The sequence below is a fragment of the Trachurus trachurus genome, assembly GCF_905171665.1.
Source record: "Trachurus trachurus genome assembly, chromosome: 11".
NCBI lineage: Eukaryota > Metazoa > Chordata > Actinopteri > Carangiformes > Carangidae > Trachurus > Trachurus trachurus.
In genome coordinates, this window is record NC_139904.1 from 23,731,548 (window position 1) to 23,755,157 (window position 23,610).

At 43.3% G+C, this 23,610-nt stretch overlaps 1 protein-coding gene across 2 annotated transcripts; it reads left to right on the forward strand.

Moving 5' to 3' along the window:
- Positions 1-657: 657 nt before the first annotated feature.
- snx13 (sorting nexin 13) lies at positions 658-23,293 on the forward strand. 2 transcript variants are annotated; one of them, XM_083982817.1, is made up of 25 exons: positions 658-822; positions 9,907-10,019; positions 10,156-10,258; positions 10,407-10,496; positions 12,773-12,894; positions 13,050-13,168; positions 13,294-13,398; positions 13,487-13,575; positions 13,746-13,829; positions 13,956-14,094; positions 15,055-15,143; positions 15,415-15,514; positions 16,100-16,293; positions 16,429-16,533; positions 16,761-16,931; positions 17,052-17,121; positions 17,708-17,886; positions 17,983-18,090; positions 18,177-18,287; positions 18,767-18,928; positions 19,051-19,122; positions 19,209-19,354; positions 19,511-19,579; positions 19,665-19,777; positions 20,548-23,293. In XM_083982817.1, exons 1-25 carry the CDS (start codon positions 811-813, stop codon positions 20,781-20,783), a joined length of 2,901 nt encoding a protein of 966 aa, XP_083838943.1. In that variant the 5' UTR covers positions 658-810; the 3' UTR covers positions 20,784-23,293. The 2 variants fall into 2 exon arrangements, with proteins under 2 accessions (XP_083838943.1, XP_083838944.1); XM_083982818.1 differs by having other exon boundaries at positions 17,744-17,886.
- The last annotated feature ends 317 nt before the right edge of the window (positions 23,294-23,610 follow it).

A 23,610-nucleotide genomic window follows, 5' to 3' on the forward strand; every position in this document is an offset into this window, starting at 1 on the left:
AATAGTCAGACTCTCTTACATGTCGACTACAGACTGTATATAAAAAGGTGCTGACGGACAAAGCAAACCAATTAGGCATAATTTCACTATTATTCACTGTTTATGGGCTACACACACTGTTTATTTGACATAATTATCTGTAGGTCTAAGTTGGCGGGGGCTTGCATCCCCTAGAGTTCAGGGGGTCCGCGGGAATGATCCATCCTTTTAGGTCAAAATCTAAATAAAAGAATAAAAAGGTGTAGGTATGGCATGTTTAGCATCCTATCATCAGCTTTTTATTATTTATTTATTTAATAAAAATCTAAAATGTCACTGTTAGGACATGAAACTGCTGAGTTGCAGCAGAGACATTAATATTATGTTAAACTTTTGTTTACAGCAAATATAGGCTATTTGGTCAACACAGTAGATGACATACTGTGTTGACCAAATATAATCTTATAAAACTATTTGTTTTACATCTACTATGTAAAACAAATAGTTTATAATTTCACGTAATTTGCTTACTTGAGTAAGGGACGTCAGAAATTGGTGAAATGATCGTATCAGGGGCAGTAAATTATCACTGCATCCGCGCGCATGCCAATCATCACGGGTGTGTTCTGCGTCATCGCCTCCCAGCCAATCGGACAGCGACGTCCAGAAACGGGGCACCCGAGACGTAACCTGGCAAACATGGCGACGCTCCGAAGAGAGTACGGAGATTGGAAATACGACCGTTTTTAACTGAAAAAAATAACCCTCCGCTTCGCATGTTACAATGTGGTGGGGTTAGTCAGAGCCACCGCACGCACAGCCTTTTAGACAATGTTTGCAGAGGTAAGTTGGCGCCGGTGGAATCGGCGTGTGTGTCATTACAGTAGTTTGTTTTCCAGTGACAGACCTGGCTAGTTAGCTCGTAGCGGCTAGCGCCGTAGCGTTAGCCCCGCAGGTAAACACACAGCCTGACAGGGGAGAGGAGAGGACGGCACAAAGCCGCGGCGTTTTCCCAGAGCCCTGTCTGCTATAAGTGGCAGCCAGCCCCGGGATTACACAGTTAACGCTAAGTTAATACGATGAGCTTTGGATATCCGCACTGTCAACACCGTGCTGTAAATTAGCTCGACACAGGCAATGTCGGTAGTATGCGTTTAGATTATGAGTAACGTCCCTCAACAACGAATTTCTACATCACAACAAACACAGGTGAGCTGGGCGTTACCTGTTTGCACGGCTAATGGGGCTAACTTACAACCTAATGTAAAAGGCAAAACAGTTATCTATTTGATATAATTGACAACACAGTTTGGGCTGTTGATTATTCCACTATTTTTTAGTTTAAGTTAAAAGGCGTCAACGCTCGTAACAAACATATTAAGCATTAATGACAAATATTCGTGCAGCTGATACGGTGTATCTTAGCATTTCCGTCTCATTTAGCTTTCACTCCACGAAAGCCCTCAGACGTTTATACACAGCTGTCCGGTGGATATGTTTTCATTAATTTGCAGTCAGTAGCCTGACTCGCAGTCAGAGTAGCTCCCTTCCCTTGTCAGACACAAACAACTGGCCTAACACAAGCCGGTCTTGAAATATTAATAGCCTGTCTTGAGTCCACTGTAGCTGGTCAGTGGTTAGAGAGATATTGGCCTCGGCTTTATGGTCATTTATGATAAGTTGTTTGCAGTGTTACTTGCGATGACATTGTAATTTTGCTACAGTTCTCACGTGATGTACTTTCTCAGCGTACTACACCGGGTTGCCTGACTTTTAACACTAGTGGCCGTGACATCTGCTGACAAGAAAAACAGACTGCAGTCAGTGTCCACCTCACCTGAGCGGCAGGTGACCTAACAACATCTCGGCACCGCTCCAGCAGTTTAAGTACAGGTTTAGCCTCGGTAATGAGGCCTCAGCTGCCACTGCACTGTCCTGTCCTGTATGACTTACAGGGAGTTATGATTCCTGTGTGAAGTACAATCAGGTGTTTCCCTTTTAAGCTTGAGACAGCTCTTTGTGAAATGTTGCTTTGTGCTGACCTCCTCCAGTCAGTAAATGACAGGCTTGTGTTTGACATCAGCTGCACACTGTCATCTTTGCTATTGACATAAGATGAAAGGTGAGGTCAGATGGAGATGCACTTGCAGCAATCCCACATGGGCCCCCTCTGTCAACAACATAGTTGTTATCATACTGTAAACCCAGACCTTATACAATAATGCTGCTACCCCTCATCTAATAATAATAATAATAATAATAATATTTATTTTCTCTTGCTCCTTCGCCTTGGTTTTACCTTAGACTTGCTGTCTCCTAATGTTTGACATTTTGTGTAATTTAAAGCATACGGTATTTGCACAGTGAGCTGAGGTTCAACAGTTGGTCTTGTGATTTGTAGTTTTGTTGCTCATTGAATTGTATAACCATGTTAAGGTGTAGACAGATTGACATGAACTTTTTGCTATACTGGCTGTGGTTTACTCCTGTGAGTAACCAGCATACCAGCATAGCTTGATGAATACACTTCTATACACCGAGTTGGTCAGTGTAGGGAGACATGAGTGCGTTATGTGCTTATCCATGGGCACAAGCTATCTCAGTGCTTTTCACCCCTGGCTAAATCTCATTAAGGTGTCTTAATCAAAGCTTGGTGGACACTAAGGCCAGCATGCTGTCACATCAGGCCTGCCGCTCATCTAGTACAGCTCTCCAACTCCAACCTTCCCTCTGTAAATACAGGTGGTTGCACTGTCAAATAGGCTGACACCCTTCAAGAGTTAAGCCCCATACAGATCTGTGTCTCTTAGTTTATCCATAATGAGTCTCGGTCATACAGACACTGAGAGCACAGTTCACATTTGGCAGCAGAGTTAGACTTGTCTTGTCACCAGTTGTAATTAGTGTTTTGTGACATTTGACTTACAACTACTACAGCTTCTAAATTAAACGTAGGAAGTAAATTTGGGGCATCTCAGGTGTCACAGAGTCCAGAGTTAAATTACCAGTAACTGCATGTCCTGTCCTGGCGCTCTGTCCCAGCTGTTGGGGTGTTACTGGTCATGCGAGTTGTGCTAGATGTCTGACTAATGTAAACCTCCATGAACTCGCCCTGAAGCAACAGTGTACTAGAAGGGGAGTGGGTGGTTAGGGATTGAATATGTGTGAGAGGAGGAGGCACGTGGCTGACTTCACCCTCCCCAGGGAGACATTGGTTCATACTAAAGTGGACAGATACTAGATAGGGGAACAAAATAGTGCCTTGGCCCTACCGCTTGGCTTTAGTGTCTCACCTTAGCCAATAGCCATACACTGTTTTTTGTTTTTGATGAATGTGATATAATCAAATGAGGAGTAAACATCAAGTTTCTTAGTAAGGTGATGAGTCATCTCAAACTGCTAGAAAAGTGTAAATTCTCCCTGGTTTAGATGGAAATGAGCACCAGTCTCTAAAAAGGTATTAACTCATTTTCTGCCTGTTCATGGTGGTGGAAGAATATCTAACACATCAGACTTCTATAAGATCGGGGCGGTGTTTAGCTCACTTGGTACCCCATGTTGAGACAGACTACAGTCCTCACTACAGTCCGGTTCGAGTCCCGCATCGGGCGGCCCTTTCCTGCATGTCATTCCCCCCTCTCTGCCTCCGCATTTCCTGTCTCTCTCTCCACTGTGCTGTCAATTTAAGGCAATAAAAAGCCCCAAAAATATACTTTAAAAAAAAAAGACTTCTAAGATTGCTCTCGTTCATTCAGATTTTCTCTATAAAGTGTTTACGTGACTGGAGTCACCAACCCAGAACGTCTGATACTTGTTTACAGTCACGCCTCTGTTTTTTAGTGACAGCCGACGCCGTGCACCTGTGATTAGATCATCCAGTATGCATTAGTGCAAAGTGTCATCAGGTGCTGATTCTAAAACTTTCCATTTTCACTGTGTGACACTTTGCCCCCCCCCTCTCCATACACCTATTGTAAACAAACGTTAGTGCTGACTGTGTAGACACGCTCACACACGCTGCACTTGTTTTCTAACATATGGGAGGCCACAGTCTTTACAGCAATTATAAAAGAAGAGCTGTTTACCCAAGGTGAGAAGAGCTGTGTTCATTAAGAGATTGTTGAAGAGGGGATCATTGCGGCCGTGTGTGTGTTTGCTCTCCTACTGCGCTTGTTACCTCACCTTAATGTTCATGTTGTTGAGCTAATGATAGCTAAGGGCTTGTTAGCAGGAGATTGCACAGCACAGGTTTTGAATTAGCGAGCGGCTCGATGTCCGCAGTATCCGCTCTGCTGACGGTGGTGTGTGTGTTGTTGGTGTTTGTGCGCTGTCTGTCAGTGAAGACAGTGGACAGCTGACCGCCCTCAGATGACAGAATGAGTTAGACACGCTGGTAAACGGGATTTCAGCCAACCTGCAGACAAGACAACTTACCGCTGGCAAAAATCTTATGTACCATTTTGATCCAGTTTTTGTTACTATGTTGTACAAATTTTGTTTATAGGCAGGCACACACACAAAATTGGACCCTGATGTCACTTGCAACTGATTTGCAGGTCTTTTAATGAAGGGACATACCAGACTGAGATTTGAACACTTTCTCTTGTATCAGGAGGATTTCTTCTCAAGGTTAACACGGTAGCTCTGTGTTCTTATGTTGTTGTGGTGGATTTGGCCAGCTGCATGACGGCCATACCTACTTTCACTCCCTCTCAGGCATTAACTATGGCTCTCCTGCAGGAAAGCTTTAATGGGCTGAGTTAACCTCTCGCCCAGTGACCACACTGATCGGGGCTGCAGCTAAGCGCTTGCGGGCTTGTGCGTGGGTCCTGGAAATAGAAATATTTACCCTTGAGCAGTTCTTCCCACACGCGTGTCTGGCTATGCACAGTGCAGTGTGCGTGTGTGTGTGGATTTATTTTCAAGTTGCGCCAGGAAATCTGGGAAATGATAATCTCCAAGACACTGATAAGAGGCTGTGTGTGTTCATGTCTGAATGAGCCTGGAGTCAAGGACGTCTGTTAGAAGAACACTCCCCAAAAATCTTGCTTCCCTATGGAAGTGCTTTAACACATTTAGATAATGCACATTTCAACTTGCTACAGAAAAACATCTAGACACAAGTTAATATTGATATTATTGTATAAAATCTGGGATTTGTTTTGTGTTGTTTTGCTTCTTGATCTTTGATCCTATGAACAGAACAAATCTTTTTTTTTATTATTCTTATTGTTTGCCTTATCACTGGAGCTGGCTGATGATTTGAATTAATTTAGTGCACTTTAGAGTATGTTTTGAACAATGTGTAAAATATCCGGATGAAACGTTCCCACAATTTCTATCTCTGTTTAGCAAACAACACTTGGGTCACACTAGTAACATAAACTGTGGTGTGAAGGCAAGTTCATGTGCGCTGAGCTCGCCAAGCCTGCACACTTTGGATGTCTCTTTGCAATCTTGTTTAACAGACTTTTTAACAGAGTTTTTTTTTTTTATGTTCACGTTTACATGCATCTATTCAGCGCGGGTTGCGCAAGGAATTGCCTAGATGTTTAGATGTGTGTCCCCGACCGTTGGGCTTGGTGTTAATCACTGGGACAGATGGTTCATGTTTAAAACCCTGTGTAAGCTGTAATGACTCAAGAGTGTTGGTTATCATCTCTCCTACAGAGCCAAGCCTCCGCAGCCTCATCACCTCATCACACAGCTCCACTGATAGCCTCTACATTCCCTGCTGCCACTCACTGGCACCGCTGACGTCAGACCAGACTTACATTACCCGTTTGAACTACATTTCAAATACTTTGTCAGGGAATGATTGCATTGGGTACGGGGGACTCAGCGGGGATTTCCTTAAGCTTTTCCTTTACAAATGGAAAATTGCATTCGGAAAATGCAAATAACCCTAAAAGAAGAAGGAGGTCTAAATAAAAGCTGTTTTTGAATTGCAGCATTTACCAAAACTGATATAGGAATCTAACCTGGGTATTAGAATTTTAACTACCCCATCCTCTCTGTTTACAAATATATTTAGAGCAACCACAAAGTCCTCGAACATTGCATGTGAGTTGGGCTTGAATAAGTTCAGAAAGGAGTCGGACTGACGCATCCAGCAATGTACAGTTATAAGAGGTCTATTAAGTAGCTACTATTGCTACAGGTGCATCCAGACATCCATCACTTAGTTATAATAACACTGTTATCTTGTGCATGTGTAGTATAGTCACCTGTTGTGCACGTAGCTCAAGCCTGGCTGTTACAAATGTGTCAGTAATAATGACTACAGTGGACTGTGTCTGAACACTGCAAACGGAGTAACAAAACTGCTCTTTCTGTGATTAGTAATTGAACAGAGCAGATGTGTTTCTAAAGGTCAAAGCTGTCTGTGGAGTTTTTATGATATTTTCTTCTTTTAAAAGGGAATACCTAGAGTATAATATGGTTTTCATGTGAACGGTAACGACATTGCGGCCTGTTAATGTGTTGTATTTGGCTTGGAAGTGTCAGGACACAGCCATTCATCTATAGATAGTCAAAGTTTGTGGCAGGGTGTAAACCGATGTGTGAATAGTGCCTTTATATCTCTACCACTCCTAGTTCAACTGTAATAGAAGCAGTTATCTTCCTCCTTTACCCTGCTATTAGTGACTGGGTTCAAGCCAGTTGTGACATGTCACAGGGCCGGGGGTAGTCTAGTCTAGCCAGTTTGGACACATTCTGCAGCCCGGATATGAATGTGTACACATGCTCTCAAGACATTTGGTTATTGTTAGTGTTTTGCAATAACTTTCTGTAAACCTGGTTCCTTTCATCACTATAAGGGGAGAAACATGGTTAATATTCAACATGGTCGTTAGATGAGTGTTTTTACACTGGAAACATTTCAGGCAGGGGAAACTGTGAAATCATCATAAAGTGATGAAATGAAACATTTGCAATGCTTCATTTTATCCAAAATAATCAAATTGCACGAATTAAATCAAAATTTAAAAAGTTTAAACAAGCTAGCTTCCCCAGTGAAGACAAAATATGTGCTCCTTAAACGAAATAGAAAACCTCCTCAGTCTGCAGCATCTTATGCAACTGATTCAATTACATACACGAGCCGTGGTTTATGGGTTTAAGGAAGAGAACTAATAACTCATTAGTACGGTACGTAAAAGTGAGGTTTGGAGTGACCTTGTAATATTTCCTGCCTTAATCTGATTTCTCTGTTAGGTTTGTAAATGACTGTGTGCTGCTACACACATACACATATTTCAAGGTGTGCTCAAAGGTGGTGTTGTTCTGTTACATGTTTAAAACCAGTTCTGCTATCTTGTTTTAGCCTCCTCTCTGATAGATAGATGTCTGCCCCGCCTGGTAGGCTGTGGTTTACGGCGCATAAATAAAGTCAGGGTCAGCAGACCCCGCTGACAGCCATCAGAATCAGGAATCAATTTTCCTATTGTGTGGTGCTCAGCTGGTGTGATGATGACGGGTGTGACAAGCCATTTTTTAATTGACTGTATTAATTGACAGATTCATGTCTAATCTGAGTGAGGTCCTGTCGTGATGCTTTAGTTCACCACAGAGCGATAGCGATCGTCTTGAGTTTCGAATGATCCACCACCAGTACATGACGATGTCAAGATACATGTCTGTGTAATGTTGTCCACCCTATTACCTTATTCTGAGCAGTTGCTATCCCGAGCCACTAATCTGTTTGGTGCTGATACCCGGTATCAGCAGACACTACATGTTCATGTTGAAGAATGGGAGTGAAAACAAAGAAAGCTTCATCGGGACATCCCAGTCATGAGGCATCATGCATGTGCACTTTAGCAGCAGATCAGCCTTGACACAAGATTTTCATGAGATGTTTGGAAGTGATGATGAACAAAAACTATAATTGTAGAGACTAAGTTTGATGAAGTGTCGCTCCTATATCTGTTATCATCACCCATCAGATTAATTAAATTAGTTACTGAGGCTTGGTCATCTGAAATGGCCTTACCCAACAATCTTTGTTCAGTGGTCTTTTGAGAATGCAGAGTATAGCTATTTGCGTGTTAGCAGAGTCATGTGTGGCACCTGCTTTACCCATTTCTAATGGTGTAAACAACAAAACTCATGTATCATCATGACTATTCACAATGTAGCAGTAGCACATGCAACTTGTTAAATTATTAATCTTATAAGGCATGCTGTATATTGTATCATTATATTACACACTACATTTAATTTATTTGTCTTCCAACTCTGTCATTGGACTCACCTGACCACTCAATCCTGATTGAGTGATCGGCGATCATGCTACGTAGTAATCCGGGGCTGGACCACGATCCTGAATGTGACACACTTGGCAGCCAGTCTAATGTGTGTCATCCAATTTTCCATAGCGGGGCTGTAGCGCTGAGAGCAATGTGTCGGTGGCCCTAGGAAGATCTGTCTGTTCCTATCTGGCTCCATCAGTGGATTTGCTTATCTGAGGAACTCCAGGATGAATATAGGGCAGCCGAAGATCATCACTGTTGATTATCACAGTCTCTGTCAGTGACCCTACTGTGACAACTCCACAGTCAGCTAGAGCCTGGGCATTTAACACAGTGTGGTGCTCTGTGAGTTGTTCACATATCACCTCCATTATGTTGATAACTGTGTGTGTCAAAACAACCTGAGACTGAGGTCTTAAGTGTGCTATTGTTCTTTGAGTAGGTTTCGCATGGCCTGCTCTCATTCGTGCAGCTGAGGCCTTCATTTGCTGTATCTTGTACATTTTAGGTGATCTGTGATCTGTGTAAGAGGTTGAGTTATTGAGTAGAAGTAGTGTTGTAGTACTGACTGATACCCAGCCTCTTTTTAAGGCCTTGGTCTAAGTCTTGTCTCGAAATGGACTAACCTTTTACTTGGTCTTGGTCTTGACTCGGTCTCGGCCCCCTCACAGTCTTGGTCTTGACCACAACACTATGTAGGAGCCCATCCGTTATCTGGAATGGATTCAGACTGCTGTGTTAACAAGCACTCAGTCATGTTTTAGTTTACATGTCTGAGCAGATAACCTGCTTATGATGTCATGGGTGACCATGACTCCTTAACTCTACTGTTTGTTCCAGTGCTACATTGACCGTAGCTTTGGCCCTCCAGCCAGCGTGGTCTTGCTGCCTTCCCTGTCTTTCGCATTGAGCGACTGAAAGTAACGCTTTCCAGTGTGTTATCATTGCAGTGATTTCATCTGCAGCACTGGCACAGTAGGGGACTGAAAATAGAGCTTCTAGATTAACTTATGTGGAAAACTGGGACAGAGAGGTGCTAGCTGGAAACAAGAGTTTGGTTTCCTGCACTGACAATAACAGGAAAACCATAGGATGTGACTCACACGTAATGCACACACACGCTCAAAGTCTTCATCTGATACTCTCAATACACTACAACACACCACCAGTTTGTCTTTTTAAATAATCTTTTCCTGCGCCGACATCTGAAGTGTAGAGCTGTGGGTTTTTTTCTGGACCGTGGATGATGTCATTGCACAGCACAATTAGCGCTGCTGATTTACTGTTATTTTCCCTTCACAATGGAGTGAGCAGTCGAGCCCAAGCAATTTTATGTGGGAAGATTTATAGTGGGGTTGGCAGAAAAGATGAAGCCATTTTTAGACCGTACTTGAGATGCCAGTCGATAAATTGTTTTGCGCATTAAAATTAGAAGTTTATTCTCTTTTATAGCACAAAGAGTTTGACTCAAAACAAAGCCACAGCGGCGTCTGCTTGCAGTATACAGTACCACCATATGGTTAATGGTTACTTACTACAGTTCAAAACAGTATGTAAACAAATTTTGATCTGTGCTATCAAATATGATGCATGGTGTAAATTTAGTTGGTAGACTTGTAGAAGCATTTCTTCTGACATCAATGCCTGTGTTTTGTATTTGTGTGTGTTTCAGGCCAGTCTGTCCATCTGGGGATGGGGGGGTCTTGGAGTCGTGCTGTTCCTTGTCACCTTTGGACCCTTTGCCATATTCTACCTGGCTTTTTATATCTTCTGCTTCATTGGAGGGTGAGTGTTAAAACCTCTAAAACATACATTATGTCTGTTTATAATTCTGTTCGCTCACATTAATCACAGCACTTTGTACCAGAGTCTGGCTGATCAGTTTTTTTTAACTCCCGCTGATCTCGCTTCTGTTCACCAGGGGCTTCGCGGTCACTCTGCTCTATGGAAAGATAAACTCCGAGAAACACCTGGAAAAATGCGAGCAGTCGTACCTGCCATCCACACAGATTGGTATACTAAAGGTAAAAACATACTTGAACACACATGTTTTTGTCCTCACCTACGCAAACAATGAATTAGTGAGTCATTAATCAAGTTTCCGGCCCCTTCACCTTCCTGCTGATTTGGCTGCTCGTATTTCACCCCGTCATTGTGTTGTTCCTCTTTCAGACATTGGATGAGATGAAGCTGGAGATCAAGCCCATAAAGATTGACAGGAGACTGACCGGCTCCAGTTTCATCGATGAACCACTCCAACAGGTGTGTTCGTGTGAGCAAGTCTGCGTAAAATACAAATGCTATGTTTCCCACATTCCATGTTATAAACTGTTTTCTTGTCTGTTTACAACATCTATTGCACGTGAGGGATCCCTCCTCCGTTGCTCACCCAGAGGTTTCTCAGATTTTTCCCTGTTAAAAGGGGTTTCTATGGAGTTTTCCCTCAGTGGATGTGAGGGACAGAGGATGTTGTTGTGATGCCATGTAAAGCCCTTTGAAAACGGTTTGTAAAAACGGGCTATACAAATAAAATTGCCTCGCCTTGCCAAATTGCTTTGCCTATGAACTGTGCAGCACTGACCGGAAAAGAAAGCCCCTCCTGTTGTTCTGTAGGACCGACTGTCCACCTCCACTCAGACATGAGAGTTACAGAGTGAAGCGGTCATAGAGACGTAGAGTGATTGAGATTCAGACTAAACTGAGACAGCAGCTGAGGAGGGAAGCTAACAAGATTATGGCAGAGTGACACATGCTGACACTCCAGACTTTTTGGACTCTGCCGCACTTGGGTCACCGTCTGACCCATCAGCTGACCCAGGTCAAAACTAAAGGCCTCGAGCCGTATAGAAGAATCACTGTCAAACCATAGAATGTAAGTAAAGATGGACATAGCCTCTTACAGCCCCTATAGGTCTCTGAGCATCCAGACAACTCTAAAAATGGACACATAGAGCCGAGACCTCAGTGCATACTGGGTTAATCAAAGCGACACACCCTTAATTATACAGAACTTTAAGCTTTAATAAAATTCTAAGTGAATAGGAGTGATATAAAAATTGTATTAATTCAAGTTAAACATTTCAACATGGGTGTTTGATACTTCTATGGCTTCGTTTTTTCTTTTTTGCCTCAGAGGTTTTGCCTTATGCGTCAAACACTACATGACCTCTTAAAACCTTTGCACCTCTCTTTCACAGGAAGTTTGTTCCTTGCGTGGTGTGTCATCAGATTAGTCTGAACCAGGATGTCTGTTTGCGTTTAGTTTTTTTTTTCTCTGGCAAAACAAATGAAGATTTCACCCTCTAGAAAACTCTAAAACACACTCGCAGCTCTGTTTCTTAACAGCCTTGAAAGAATTAACCTCAGTTCAGCTCGTCTCAAATAACTCTCACACAGTCTTCACAGTTTTTTTTATTATTATTATTTCTTTGAAATAATTACCACCATTTCTTTCTCAACATTTCAAACAGACAGATTTTCATTCACGGTCAGTTGGATGGGTTCACACGGGAACTTCTGTTTAAATGTATCCTACATAAGTTGCATCACTTACACACTTGCAGATAATGCTTTATTAATGTGCACTGCTTCTTAGCAAATGTATTGTCTGGGAAAGAGAAACCTGAAAGTGGAACTGAAAGTCTCTTTACAGTTTTTCCTGCCACACTACCACCGTTGCACCAGTTATGCGGCTTATGTGCAGAAAAAGAAAATGTTGCATGGCTGAAATTAACATGAGTCCACTGGTGTTTTACTCAGCTCAACACGTCTGTAAAAAGAGTCTGTCAATTGTCAGGTTGCTTGTCAGTATTGCTGACATGGAACATCGTAACGTAAGTGTCTTCAGCCTCTCCCGCCCTATCGCGTGGTTGCAACATTTACAGCAGAAAACAAGCTTTTAGCAGTTTGTCCACGGTAAAGCGGCGTGGCCGTGAGAGTCAGTTGCAGACTCAGCAGTTTGACATGGTCAGATGACACTGGCCGCTCCACTGTGGAGTCTCTGTTCTCCCTTTCCTCCCTGGGAATGCACACTAATCATTTCAGCAGCATGTGAATCTCGAGATCTTGCACAGCTAAGCGTGACATCATGCAGAGCTGTGTCATGTTCAACAGAAAGCCGTTTTTCTTTCTGTTTTTTTTTTATACAATAAAAGAAAAAAGAAAAAAAACATTTCATGGCCAGATCCTGCCTCACACAGTAGCAACAGATACTGACACTGATTCATGAGTTGGCTTGATTTAATCATGCTACTCAGCTGCAATCGCTATTGTATTTAACAGACTACAGTTGAGTGATAGTCTTACTCAGGTTACTTTGGGTCTAGTAGCTCAGTAATCTATTCCCTTGGTGTTTGTATTCAATATTGATGATCAACAAATTTCACTTTCTTTCCAGAAGGAGTTATTTATTTATCCACTCACTTTCCACTTTGCAGAAGCATTGACTTTCCCTCTCAGTCCAGGTCTGAGGTTGTCCCCAACTCCCCACTAAGTTTTAACGCTCTCCCTCTCTCCTCTTCCTCCATTTTTCTCTGTAGGTGATCCAGTTTGCTCTGAGAGATTATATCCAGTACTGGTACTACACTCTGAGCGAGGATGAGTCCTTCTTACTGGAGATTAGACAGACCCTGCAGAATGCCCTCGTCCAGTTCTCCACGCGGTACGAGACAAGCACACGCTTACTGTGAACGACATGTGACTTCTTAACATGTCCCGCCTTGATATTCATGGCAAAGTCTGTTTAATACCAGCCAAATCTGATCTGTCTTTCTTTCTTTTTTTTGACTATGTGTGTGTGTGTGTTGGTGCGTCAAGGTCCAAAGAGGTGGACTGGCAGCCTTACTTCACCACTCGCCTGGTGGACGACTTTGCCACCCATTTACGTGTCTTTCGAAAAGCCCAGGATCGCCTCGCCGACAGAGAGGACAAGCAACGTACGCACACGCACACTCACGACTCCTTTGATCTTTGGATAAACTACACAATAGGGTTTGTTTACGATTTCTGTGCGGAAGAGTTAAGTACAGATAATGAACAAGGAAGAGTTCTGTCCCAACAGGAGACATTACCGATGAGCTGGTAGACTCGTTCTTCGAGGCCGAGGTGGAGATGGAGAGGAAGATTTGTCGAGATGTTGTGTGCACTTCACACAAAGACGAAGAAGGTAAACACACCTCTGCAATCTCTCTTGTTTTACATTTGACCCAGTCACGCAGAACTCATCGCACAAATGTTGCTACTGTGCGTGTCAGGTTTCCTTCGAGACTTGTGTGAGCTGCTTCTGTACCTGCTACTACCTCCTGGAGATTTCCACAACAAGAATATGAGATACTTCCTACGGGTGCGTACACATAAGACACACAAACACACACTCTCACTCACACTGAATACTGAGCAGTGTTACTCAGTATGTCAAACAGTATTATTTACAATAACAGGCTTCTGAATTGGTCACATTGTGGGAGCAGACAGTGTGATGGGATGTGCACTGTGATTTTTATTTTATTTTAGGAGGTGCTGGCACGTGGCGTGTTGCTTCCCCTGATCAACCAGCTGAGCGACCCAGACTACATCAACCAGTTTGTCATCTGGATGGTGAGACCCGACGCTCCCTTTCCTGTCCAAGAGACTATCCAGAAATCAAATGAAATAGAACAAAACAAAGGTTTTGCAGTGGTACGTGTTTTTCGAATGTAAACGTTAAGTGTGCCCTATGTGTAGATACGCGACTCCAGCTGTAACTATGAAGCCTTCATGAACATCCTCAAGCTGACAGACAAGCCTCCTGAGCTGGAGGCCGTCAAGGACAAGGTGCTGGAGGAGCTGCAGTACCTCCGCTCCCTGGACACGGCTGGGGATGGTAGGCACTCAGTGACACACACACACACACATACACACAAGTATTTCATCCTGTGAGGAACACAGAACTACAAATTGTCTAAATTGGTCTTTCCTGTAGGATTTGTTTGATTTACAAGCTTGTTTCTAAGCATTGATTATCATGACAACATAAAGCACTGACAAATACCCCTAAACATTGATATAGAACTCTGTAACACACTCACCACACAAGCAGCTACTTGATCTCCCTGTGTTCCCCATCTGGGAAGCAGGTTGAAGTTTATATTAATGAAATGCACAGGTGACACTGTGACAGGTCTCCACTGTACGTCTTGACCACATGTCAGCTGTTCAGCTGTAGTAGGGGAAAACTCTGCTGTTTTCAGCTCCGCCACCACGTGCAGCTTTTTTTTTTTTTTTTTTTTTTTTTTTTCAGGAGCTCCGGTATATTGCAGCTTTTATGCGGGAGGACACGTGGTAGGCTACTGCTGATCCAATGTATTTATCTGAGCTTGGTCACCGTGAGAGGCACCGGGTCGCTTTGAGCTGCGTTCATATGAAGTTATACCTGACGCTGTGCAGCACACCTGACGGTCTTCTTTTTATAACCAGAATAGTTCCACAGCCGACATAGTGCTACATTCAGCCGAGCCTGAGGCCAGCTGAGCTCCGCTCTCCCTGACACATAAGTCGAGCATAAGCGCAGCCTGTGTGTTACAAGATCGTGTTTTATCATATCGCAGTATAATTGCAAATTATAGGCTACTGCAAAAACATTAATCATTTAGTCGTATGTGCAAGTGACATGTAACTCATCTTTTGTTTGAATATTTACAGTTTTTCTTTTTTCTTTTTTTCTTTTTCTCATGCCCCCCCTCAAACTCTCTGGCACGCCCCACAGTTTGAAAACCCCTGGTCTAAATAACTCCTCTGCATTCCTCTCCTCCACCTGATATCATTTGGTTTTTTTGTCCTTCAGACATCAATGTGATCAAGAACCAGATCAACAGTCTTCTGTTTGTGAAGAAGGTGTGTGAGACCAGGATCCAGAGGCTGCAGTCTGGCAAGGTGAGAGACTACAGCATTATAGTGCTTACACTAGAGGATCCAATAAAAACATGAATCATGCAAATGAATTATAGTATCATCAATTTAATAGTTTTTACATTGTATTATTTTTATGGTCAAACATCGTCTGTGTAAAAGCCAGCTGCATTTTCTCAAAGTCAGTTTGTTTGAAAAGTTTTATCTTCTGAGTCAACTGAGCTCAGAAAACAGTTTTCTCTGTTCTGTGTGTACCAGACGTTTCTTACCCTGTGTCTGTGTCTGTGTTGTGTAGGAGGTGGACGCCTTGAAACTGGCAGCCAACTTTGGCAAGCTGTGTGTTATCCCACTGGATCACATCCTCATCCACAACATAGCCCTGCAATTCTTCATGGGTAATTCTGGAAACGCATCATCACATACACCACGGATGCCAAACGTCACTGTAGTCATCCCAAGACATTAATCCTGAACATTTCTGCTAATCGCCTGTGTAATCCATAACTTATTCCATTGCACTTCCAGTTATAAGTCCAAGCTGTCTTGTTAGGCGCGCTCCTTTTCAGTCCCACATGACCTTGTCAAAGATTTTAATGGGTCACTCCACATTATAGATCAGATTACGATAGTGTGTGCATTTATGTGTGTGTGTGTCTGGCCAAGTTGCGTCACTTCTGGTTTGAAAAATAAGCACTAACCAAAAGCCTAACCATTGTAGCTGGTTCTGTCTTTTTAAGATTTATGCTGTTAGGATTTCCTTTTTTTAAAATAAAGTTTTAAATAAAATAATAAGTTTAAGTTTAATACGTTTAAATGACCAAAATGTAAAAACTAAAGGCAACAAAGAGTAAACTGGCAGAGCCAAAGTTAGATTTAGTCATTGAGGTGGCACAGTAATCCAATTATTTACGTGAAACCAAAAACTTGGGCCGGTGGACAGACTCCTTTGAGAGCCAACCGTTGTGTGTCTGTTGATCCAGACTTCATGCAGGCGGCGGGGGCCCAGGCTGAGCTCTTCTTCTGGCTCACCGTGGAGGGCTACAGGGTGACGGCTCAGCAGCAGCTGGAGGCCATGCAGGGCTGGCAGAAAGACGGCAAGAAGCAGCCCTGCACCACCAAGGGGCTGCTGAAGGCCGCAGCACTGGGCGTCTACGAACAATACCTCTCCGACAAGGTAGGAGACAAGATAGGACACACACAAATCAAAAGTCGTCGCAGCCATAAAGGAGATTCGCAGTAAAAGTAATGTTTTCGGCCCTCATGAGGTGATCCACTAAACCTCTGTCTGATTTTGACTCTTGTCCGACAGGCGTCTCCCAGAGTGCAAGTGGACGAGGCATCGGTGACAAAACTAGGGGAGAAGCTACAGAAAGATGATCCCACGCCAGAGATATTTGATGAAATCCAGAGAAAGGTACATGATGACATGATGCCTACCCTGAATATGAGTGCGTTTTATGTCGCCCATGATTATACATTTTATAGAAGCTATTTTAAGAAATTGCAGCACCTCTATTTTCAGCAGAAACACAAATCTCTCCTCTTCATGCTCTATTTCTGTGTTCCCTTTTGAATTATCTGCCTCAGTTCCTGTGTTTTGCACCTGCTCACTCACTGTTCATAACACACATTGTACCGCAGGTGTATGACATGATGCTACGGGATGAGCGCTTCTACCCCTCCTTCAAACAGAGCCCTCTGTACGTCCGCATGCTGGCAGAGCTGGACATGTTGAAAGAGCCAAGCTACCGTGGATCTGACGACGGAGACGGAGAGTCTTTTAACGGCTCTCCCACCGGAAGCATAAACCTCGTACGTCGGCTCCGGTGCCTGATGTGGAGACACATCTGGTGTCATCCCTCATCCCATTGATGTTTGTCCCAGAAGTTTTTTCTTTCTTTTTTTTTGACAACTTTGTCCTTGTGATTTCAGTCTTTGGACGACTTGTCCAACGCCTGCCATGATGAAACTATGCACCTACATGCCTTCATCTCCGACACAGGTACAAATTTACACTAACACACGCGGTCTGAGTCTGTCTTTTAACATGGTGTTCAAAGGTCTTTGGGTTTGTGTTAGACTCTGACAGCTTGTGTATGCACAACATTTCAACTGACTTTTACTTGTCGTGAGATTTGGATGTTGTAACTGTATGTGTCATCATGCATATTGGGTATCTGTGAGTCCCTACTGGCCCCTCCCTGCATGTTTTTTCTTTTTCTTTCAACTTTGCACCTCCCTGCATGTGTCTGCTGTGTCACTTTCATCCTGTTCCAGTATGCTTCATGTCTTTCATTCCATCACCTTCAATCTTTTTTATTTTCTTCCCTTTTCCTTCCTTCCTCCCCCTCCCTCCCTGCTTTTTACCTTTCCTGTCACATTTTCCTCCCTTTTATCACATTTCTACACTCTCTGCTCTGCATTTTTTTCTTTCGCTTGCTCTTCTTCCCCCACACTTTTCATCTGCACCTACTTTCTTTCCTTTGCTCTGCTTCCATCCTTCTCTCCCTCCCTCCCTCCCTCCCTCCCTCCCTCCCTCCCTCCCTCATCCTCCATATCCATGTTGGGTGTATTGCCACGCCGGGTAGCTGATGCTTGTCTCCCCGGCTTCTGGGGTGCTGCAGGGGTTTGCAACGACCACGGGAAGACCTACGCACTGTACGCCATCACTGTGTTCAGACGCAGCCAGGACGGCAGCGAGGACTGCTGGAAGACCTACCGCCGCTACTCGGACTTCCACGACTTCCACATGAGAATCACTGAACAGGTGCGTGTCCATTGGCCAGAGGAAATTACCATTAGCATCAAAACATGAAGCAATAATGTGTGCACTTTTTCCTCTCCTTGTAATATTGTGTCGTAGTTTGAGAACCTGGCGTCGATCCTCAAGCTGCCGGGGAAAAAGACATTCAACAACATGGACAGAGACTTCTTGGAGAAGAGAAAAAAAGACCTCAATGCTTACTTACAGGTAACACTTGTATTTGTCAAATACTGTAAAACGTTTCCCTATTTTGTAGAATGATATCGACCAGTGTGTGTGTCTGTGTGTTTCAGTTGCTGCTGAACCCAGAGATGGTGAAAGCCTGCCCAACTCTGATTCCTTACGTCTATGACTTCTTAGAAAACAAGGCCTACAGCAAAGGCAAAGGAGAATTTGCACGAAAGGTAGGTGCATTTCCGTGTCAATGATTTACTGCCACATAACTTCAAAATGTTGGGTAATGTTTAAGTTAAGCCACTCTGGTCCGTAGCATACATTCAGCATGTAGCTATGTTGTAACTCTGTTTAGCTTTAAGAGTTTAAATGTAGCTGTGAGCCTGGGAGCTCCACTGCTAGAGAGTTTCTTTTGCTACACTGTATTCTGACATTATCCAGTGCCATTTTATTGTTACAAATATTGATCTGCGGTCAGTAAATTGAAGTTAAATTGTTTTGACTGTAGGATGTACGTTTTTAGAGACGCTGTCCCTTCCATGCTACTAAGAAAGATTTCTGTTTTACATCTAAATTCAGTAAAATGTGACACTGACAGATATTAGCTTTGACCATACATTCGTAGACGTAAGTGATAGTGACTCAGCCCGGAGGATTGTAGCGAGTTTAATCAAGTGTGTTTCCTGCTTTTGTTTCCTTCCCCCATCAGATAGACACGTTTGTAAATCCTTTGAGGAGCTCCATGAGGAACGTGTCCAATGCAGTAAAAGGTCTGCCAGACAGTCTGGCTGAAGGGATGACCAAGGTGTCTGACAACATGGGCCGCATGTCAGAGAGACTGGGCCAAGATATTAAACAGTCCATATTGAAGGTAACACCATCAAATGCTGCAAGTGTTTTGGAGCTGAATACACAACCCTCCACTTTTTCCTCACTGCTCCAACTCATTAGTTCCTCGGCCTCTGATGTCCTGTGCTTCCTCTGCTCTCCCAGGTGCCTCCACTCCTCCCCAAGTCCGAGATTGACCCCGAACACTGTCGAGTCTCAGCCCAGCTCGATGACAATGTGAGTCAGTCAGTTAGTTTAGCCGCTAGGTGTTTTATATTTTATTTTATTATATAAAATGGTAACTGAATGCCTTTTGTGTCCAGGTGGACGACAACATCCCTCTGAGGGTAATGCTGCTGCTGATGGATGAAGTCTTTGACCTCAAGGAGAAAAACCAGTGGCTGCGCAGGAACATCAAGAACCTGCTGCAGCAGCTCATCAGAGCCACGTATGGAGACACCATCAACAGGTCAGACACACAAAGACTCCAGCGTGGATATAACATCATCATAGATTGTTGATTTAGTTGACTATTAATCTTTTTTCTTCCACCATGTAGAAGATATAATTCTGTTCATTATCTCACAATCATCCCAAACATGTTATCTCTCCATTGTTTCTGTAGAAAAATTGTGGATCATGTGGACTACTTGACCTCACCGGAGCAGGTGGCAGACTATGTCAAGAAGTTCAGGTAACCACTCACCTTTTTCTTTCAAATTAATCTGATTGGTCCGACGAAGCGGGGGTAACCCTGAGTTGCTCCTTCCCCCCCACAGGGACTCCTACTGGCCCAACGGCATTCTGGCTGAGACAGCACCCCGCCGCGACAAGAGCATCCGCATGAGGACACGAATAGCTGCCAAGACCAGCCTGCTGGGCATCATGCCAGGTAAAAAAAAACATGCACACGCTTTGTTTAAGCATCACCTGTTTGGTACAGCCTCGTCAACTTAGGCCGGGCCTGTTCTCATACAACCATAAGCAAAGTGTCAGGAAACATGTACAACACCATATCACATCTGTGTGGCACGTCAAAGTGAGTTTTTAAAGGTCCAGTGTGTAAAATGGGGGAGGCTTCCGAGAACAAAAAAACTTGTTTACCACGACTGGGAGTATTTCAGGAACATGGAGCGATGAGGTGAAGATCTAAATCATATTCACTCTCTCTGCTGTTTCCTCCTACTTCATTGGTTTATTTATGCATGCAAAACTCTCTCTGGCTGGCTGTATTTTCTGTTCGGGCTGCCGTACAAAAATGGCGGCGCAAGATGGTGACAAGCAAGACCCTTGTTGTACGTATAAAAGAATAATTAAAAGGCTACGAAACCTTCGAAAAATAATCTTGTTTTATAGCGATTATGCACTTACACAGATATATTCATGGGTAGTATGTTTAGATTTTGCTATTAAACCTTGCCAATTATTACACACTGGACCTTTAAGTGGCTTGCTGCTGCCCCTAGAGGCCAATAGGATGCCCTCACTGCCTTAGAGGACTGTAGTGAGCCCAATAACACTTAGATGGACAGGAGTAAGGTGAAGAAGACACACCCATAGGAAATAGACCTGAAAACATCTCAGAAGTTTTTGTTTTTCAGAACTTTTTCCAGTTTTACATTACACTTGTCATGACAACTCTTAATTTCCCTCCCTCCCCAGATGAGCTGAAGCACATCATCGGAGCGGACACCACGAGAAAGGGCATCCTACGCGTCTTCGACATGTTCCAGTACCAACCAATGAACCGGCGGCTGGTCTACGTTTTCCTCGAGGGTTTCTTGGAGACAATGTTCCCCCAGTACAAATTCCCCGAGCTCTTCGTCAAGCTGCACTCCCGCTCGCCACGCATCCACAGATACAGCCAGAAACTCAAATCCTCCTCGCTGAAGAGGTGACAGGAAAGGACAGAGGCGACAGGACCGACTAGACACACACACAGACTTGAGAGCGAGGAGTGAGAGCAAAGGGTGGAGAGGGGGTGGAGGCGCTTGACGTGAGCGTGATGGTATGTGTGTGTGATTTCTGCCATTTCTTTCACCTCCCTCACACACTCTTTTTGATGAAAACACTCCAGTTATCCAGCCGATTATTTCTGTCATAACAGAACTGAAGAATGAACAACACACCTCCTCTCGTTCAGCGAGACACACATGGGCAAACAACAAGTCCTGTAATTTGCACCAAGACTGAACATGGCAGTCTTTTTTTCTTTTACTGTCTACATTTTCCCCTCCCTTTTTTGGATTTTTTTTTTTTTTTTTTTTTAAGTTGTGTTTAGCTTTATCCTGGGCCAGTCGATGCTGCTTTCATGTGGTCCAGAGAGCAGACCACCGATACTGTATTGTTTTTAAACTGCAGGAGTAGATAGCATAGACCCACACCTTGCCTTACCTTTCCCGCTTCTGTCTTTGGGCCAGCTCAGTGTGCCACCTCTGAACCGGCCCCTCAGCTGTAGTCAGAATTACCCTCATGCTGTAGATGTTCAATCTGCAAAAGCTGCACACTTGTACACATGCAAGAATATTTTGTTTTCATGGCAACCAAATAATGTCAACAGCACTGGGTTAAAAGAGGCGCTGTTTTTAAAAAAAAAATGTGATTGAACAAATATGGGTCGAAAGGATTAGTTTTCACTTTTATTGTTGGTATTTTTTCCCACCTCAATGCTCCTGTTTAAACTTTTTTTTTTTTTTTTTTGCTTTAAAGTGTTACATCATCTGTGCCGCCCATGATCCTCGAAGAATAGGCCACATCCCCTTTAATGCTACTGTCATAACCTGTGATGACCAAAGCTCATGCTGTTCATACATGTGTGTTTATGTGTGTGTGTACATGTATGTGTGCGAATGTGTATATTGGTTTGATGTTGGGATAACTCTGAACATTACTGTGCTTCATATTGATAATCATGTGAAGAAAGAGAACAGTTGTGGGAAGCTCAGCTCTGGCTGTCTAAGCGCACTATCAAAGAATGTACTCTCTGGTCTAGACTGTATTTGGCTTGTGTAGAATTATGTGTGAATTACTCAGTGTATGAGCGTGTGTGTGCGTGTGTGTGTTTAGCACAAAGAAGCAACCATTTTCAGTCAGAAACTGTGCCAGTGTGAGCTAGTGAACCAGCCTTAAAACTACATACAGTATATACTGACCAAGAGACGCAGGCCAGAGGTAGCTCTCCTTCACACGACTGAACGTTACATTGAAATCACGACAAGAGGTTTGGAGATATATCCCTAATCACTTTTATCCAGAGAAAATGTCTTTAATTTTGTGCAATATTGTTTTTTCCTTTAATGCATGTGCATTTTTGAATCATTGTATACTGAAAAAAAAGTAATTCATATTGTTTTAATAGTAGAGAACACAAAGTAAGTTTCCCCAGAAATGTCTTCTTATCCCAACAACTTAACATTCCGTTGTTGTAAAAGTACAATGTTTATTTTACAGACTTGTTTTATAAGTCTGAGTTTTTGTTTTGTTTTGGTGTGCGTGGGGGGTATTTTTGACTTATCTCTCACCCACTCGTGCAGAATCTGTATCGGGTATCACCTGGTGGGCAGTGTTGTGGGGGGGTGGGGGTCAGGGAGGTTTGTGTCACAGCCCGATTATTAGCTCATTGGGCTATAGCTAGCTCAGAGGCGGCCTCAAACAATTGCTTCGTTTTTTTTTTACTCATAAGTGGCGTTTTATGTGTTAAAGCTAGATTTTTTTGTTTTTTGGTTGCGTGTGAACAGACCATCGTTGTTATGAACTGACAGCCGGAGGGACCGCCACCCTGCCCGTCCCCTCCCGTCCCCCCTCACCTTCTCTTTCTGTCCAATAGACTCACAGGAGAGCTGCGTCCTGTGACCAATGGAATCACTGCTAATGAGCACTTACCGTAGCAACTGTGGGAGGGCCTCTCCCATTGGACGGAGCCCCGTTCTGCTGCAGTCATTGGATGGAAACTCCTTCGTCTGCTGTGATTTCGCTTACACTGAGCAGCCGTGGTGGACTCTGATTGGCTGAGGAGGAGGACATAGACTTGAGCCTCTCTAACTGGGAGGCGACTACTTGGTCCCCATGGTGGAGGAGATGTCACCTTTAACTTTCTGCACACCTCTCCATACAGGAAGGCTTGTTGTTTTTTAACCCCAGTATATATGAATCTATGATAATGAAAATTGTGCATATCTGTGTACAGTATGTGTTAATAGTGTGCCTAAATGTACTGTCAACTCTATTTTCATATTTTTCTTTAACCTAAAAAAAATCAATCAGAATGTCATGATCATTTTACGCAACTGAAAATGACTTTAGGGTGTTTTTTTGCATCATGCTTATCAAACTCTTCCTTATGAGCAGTTGTGCTCAAATCAGTATAACACTAATAAAAGGTAACTCAGACTAACTGACCCACAGTGTGGATGGTGTCTGCGGTGTATTTTTATAGGTCATGAAAATAAGGCAGGTGCTTTATTTATTCATTCATTTAAAGGGATAGTTCAACTTCATCTTCCAGTGATAACACACAAGAAATCATTGGATGTGTTTTGGGTTATAAATGGATTCATTTTCTGTAAAATCCCTTTCCACTGACATGTTGGGTGGGAAAAGCGCAGGTTAAGCAACTGATGGATGCAGTTACTGCAGCTTCAGACTCTACGTCATCAATTAAAACCGAACAGAGCCACTGTTGACGTTGTCTAATTTAAAGCAGAAGTAAGCGATCCGGTTGTTTTG

What these genes read in the sequence shown, in the direction of transcription:
- snx13 (XM_083982817.1), top strand. An exon ending in CACAGATTGGTATACTAAAG is followed by an intron (nt 10,259 to 10,406) that starts GTAAAAACATAC and finishes TTCCTCTTTCAG; the next exon opens with ACATTGGATGAGATGAAGCT. An exon ending in TTAAACAGTCCATATTGAAG is followed by an intron (nt 18,929 to 19,050) that starts GTAACACCATCA and finishes CTGCTCTCCCAG; the next exon opens with GTGCCTCCACTCCTCCCCAA.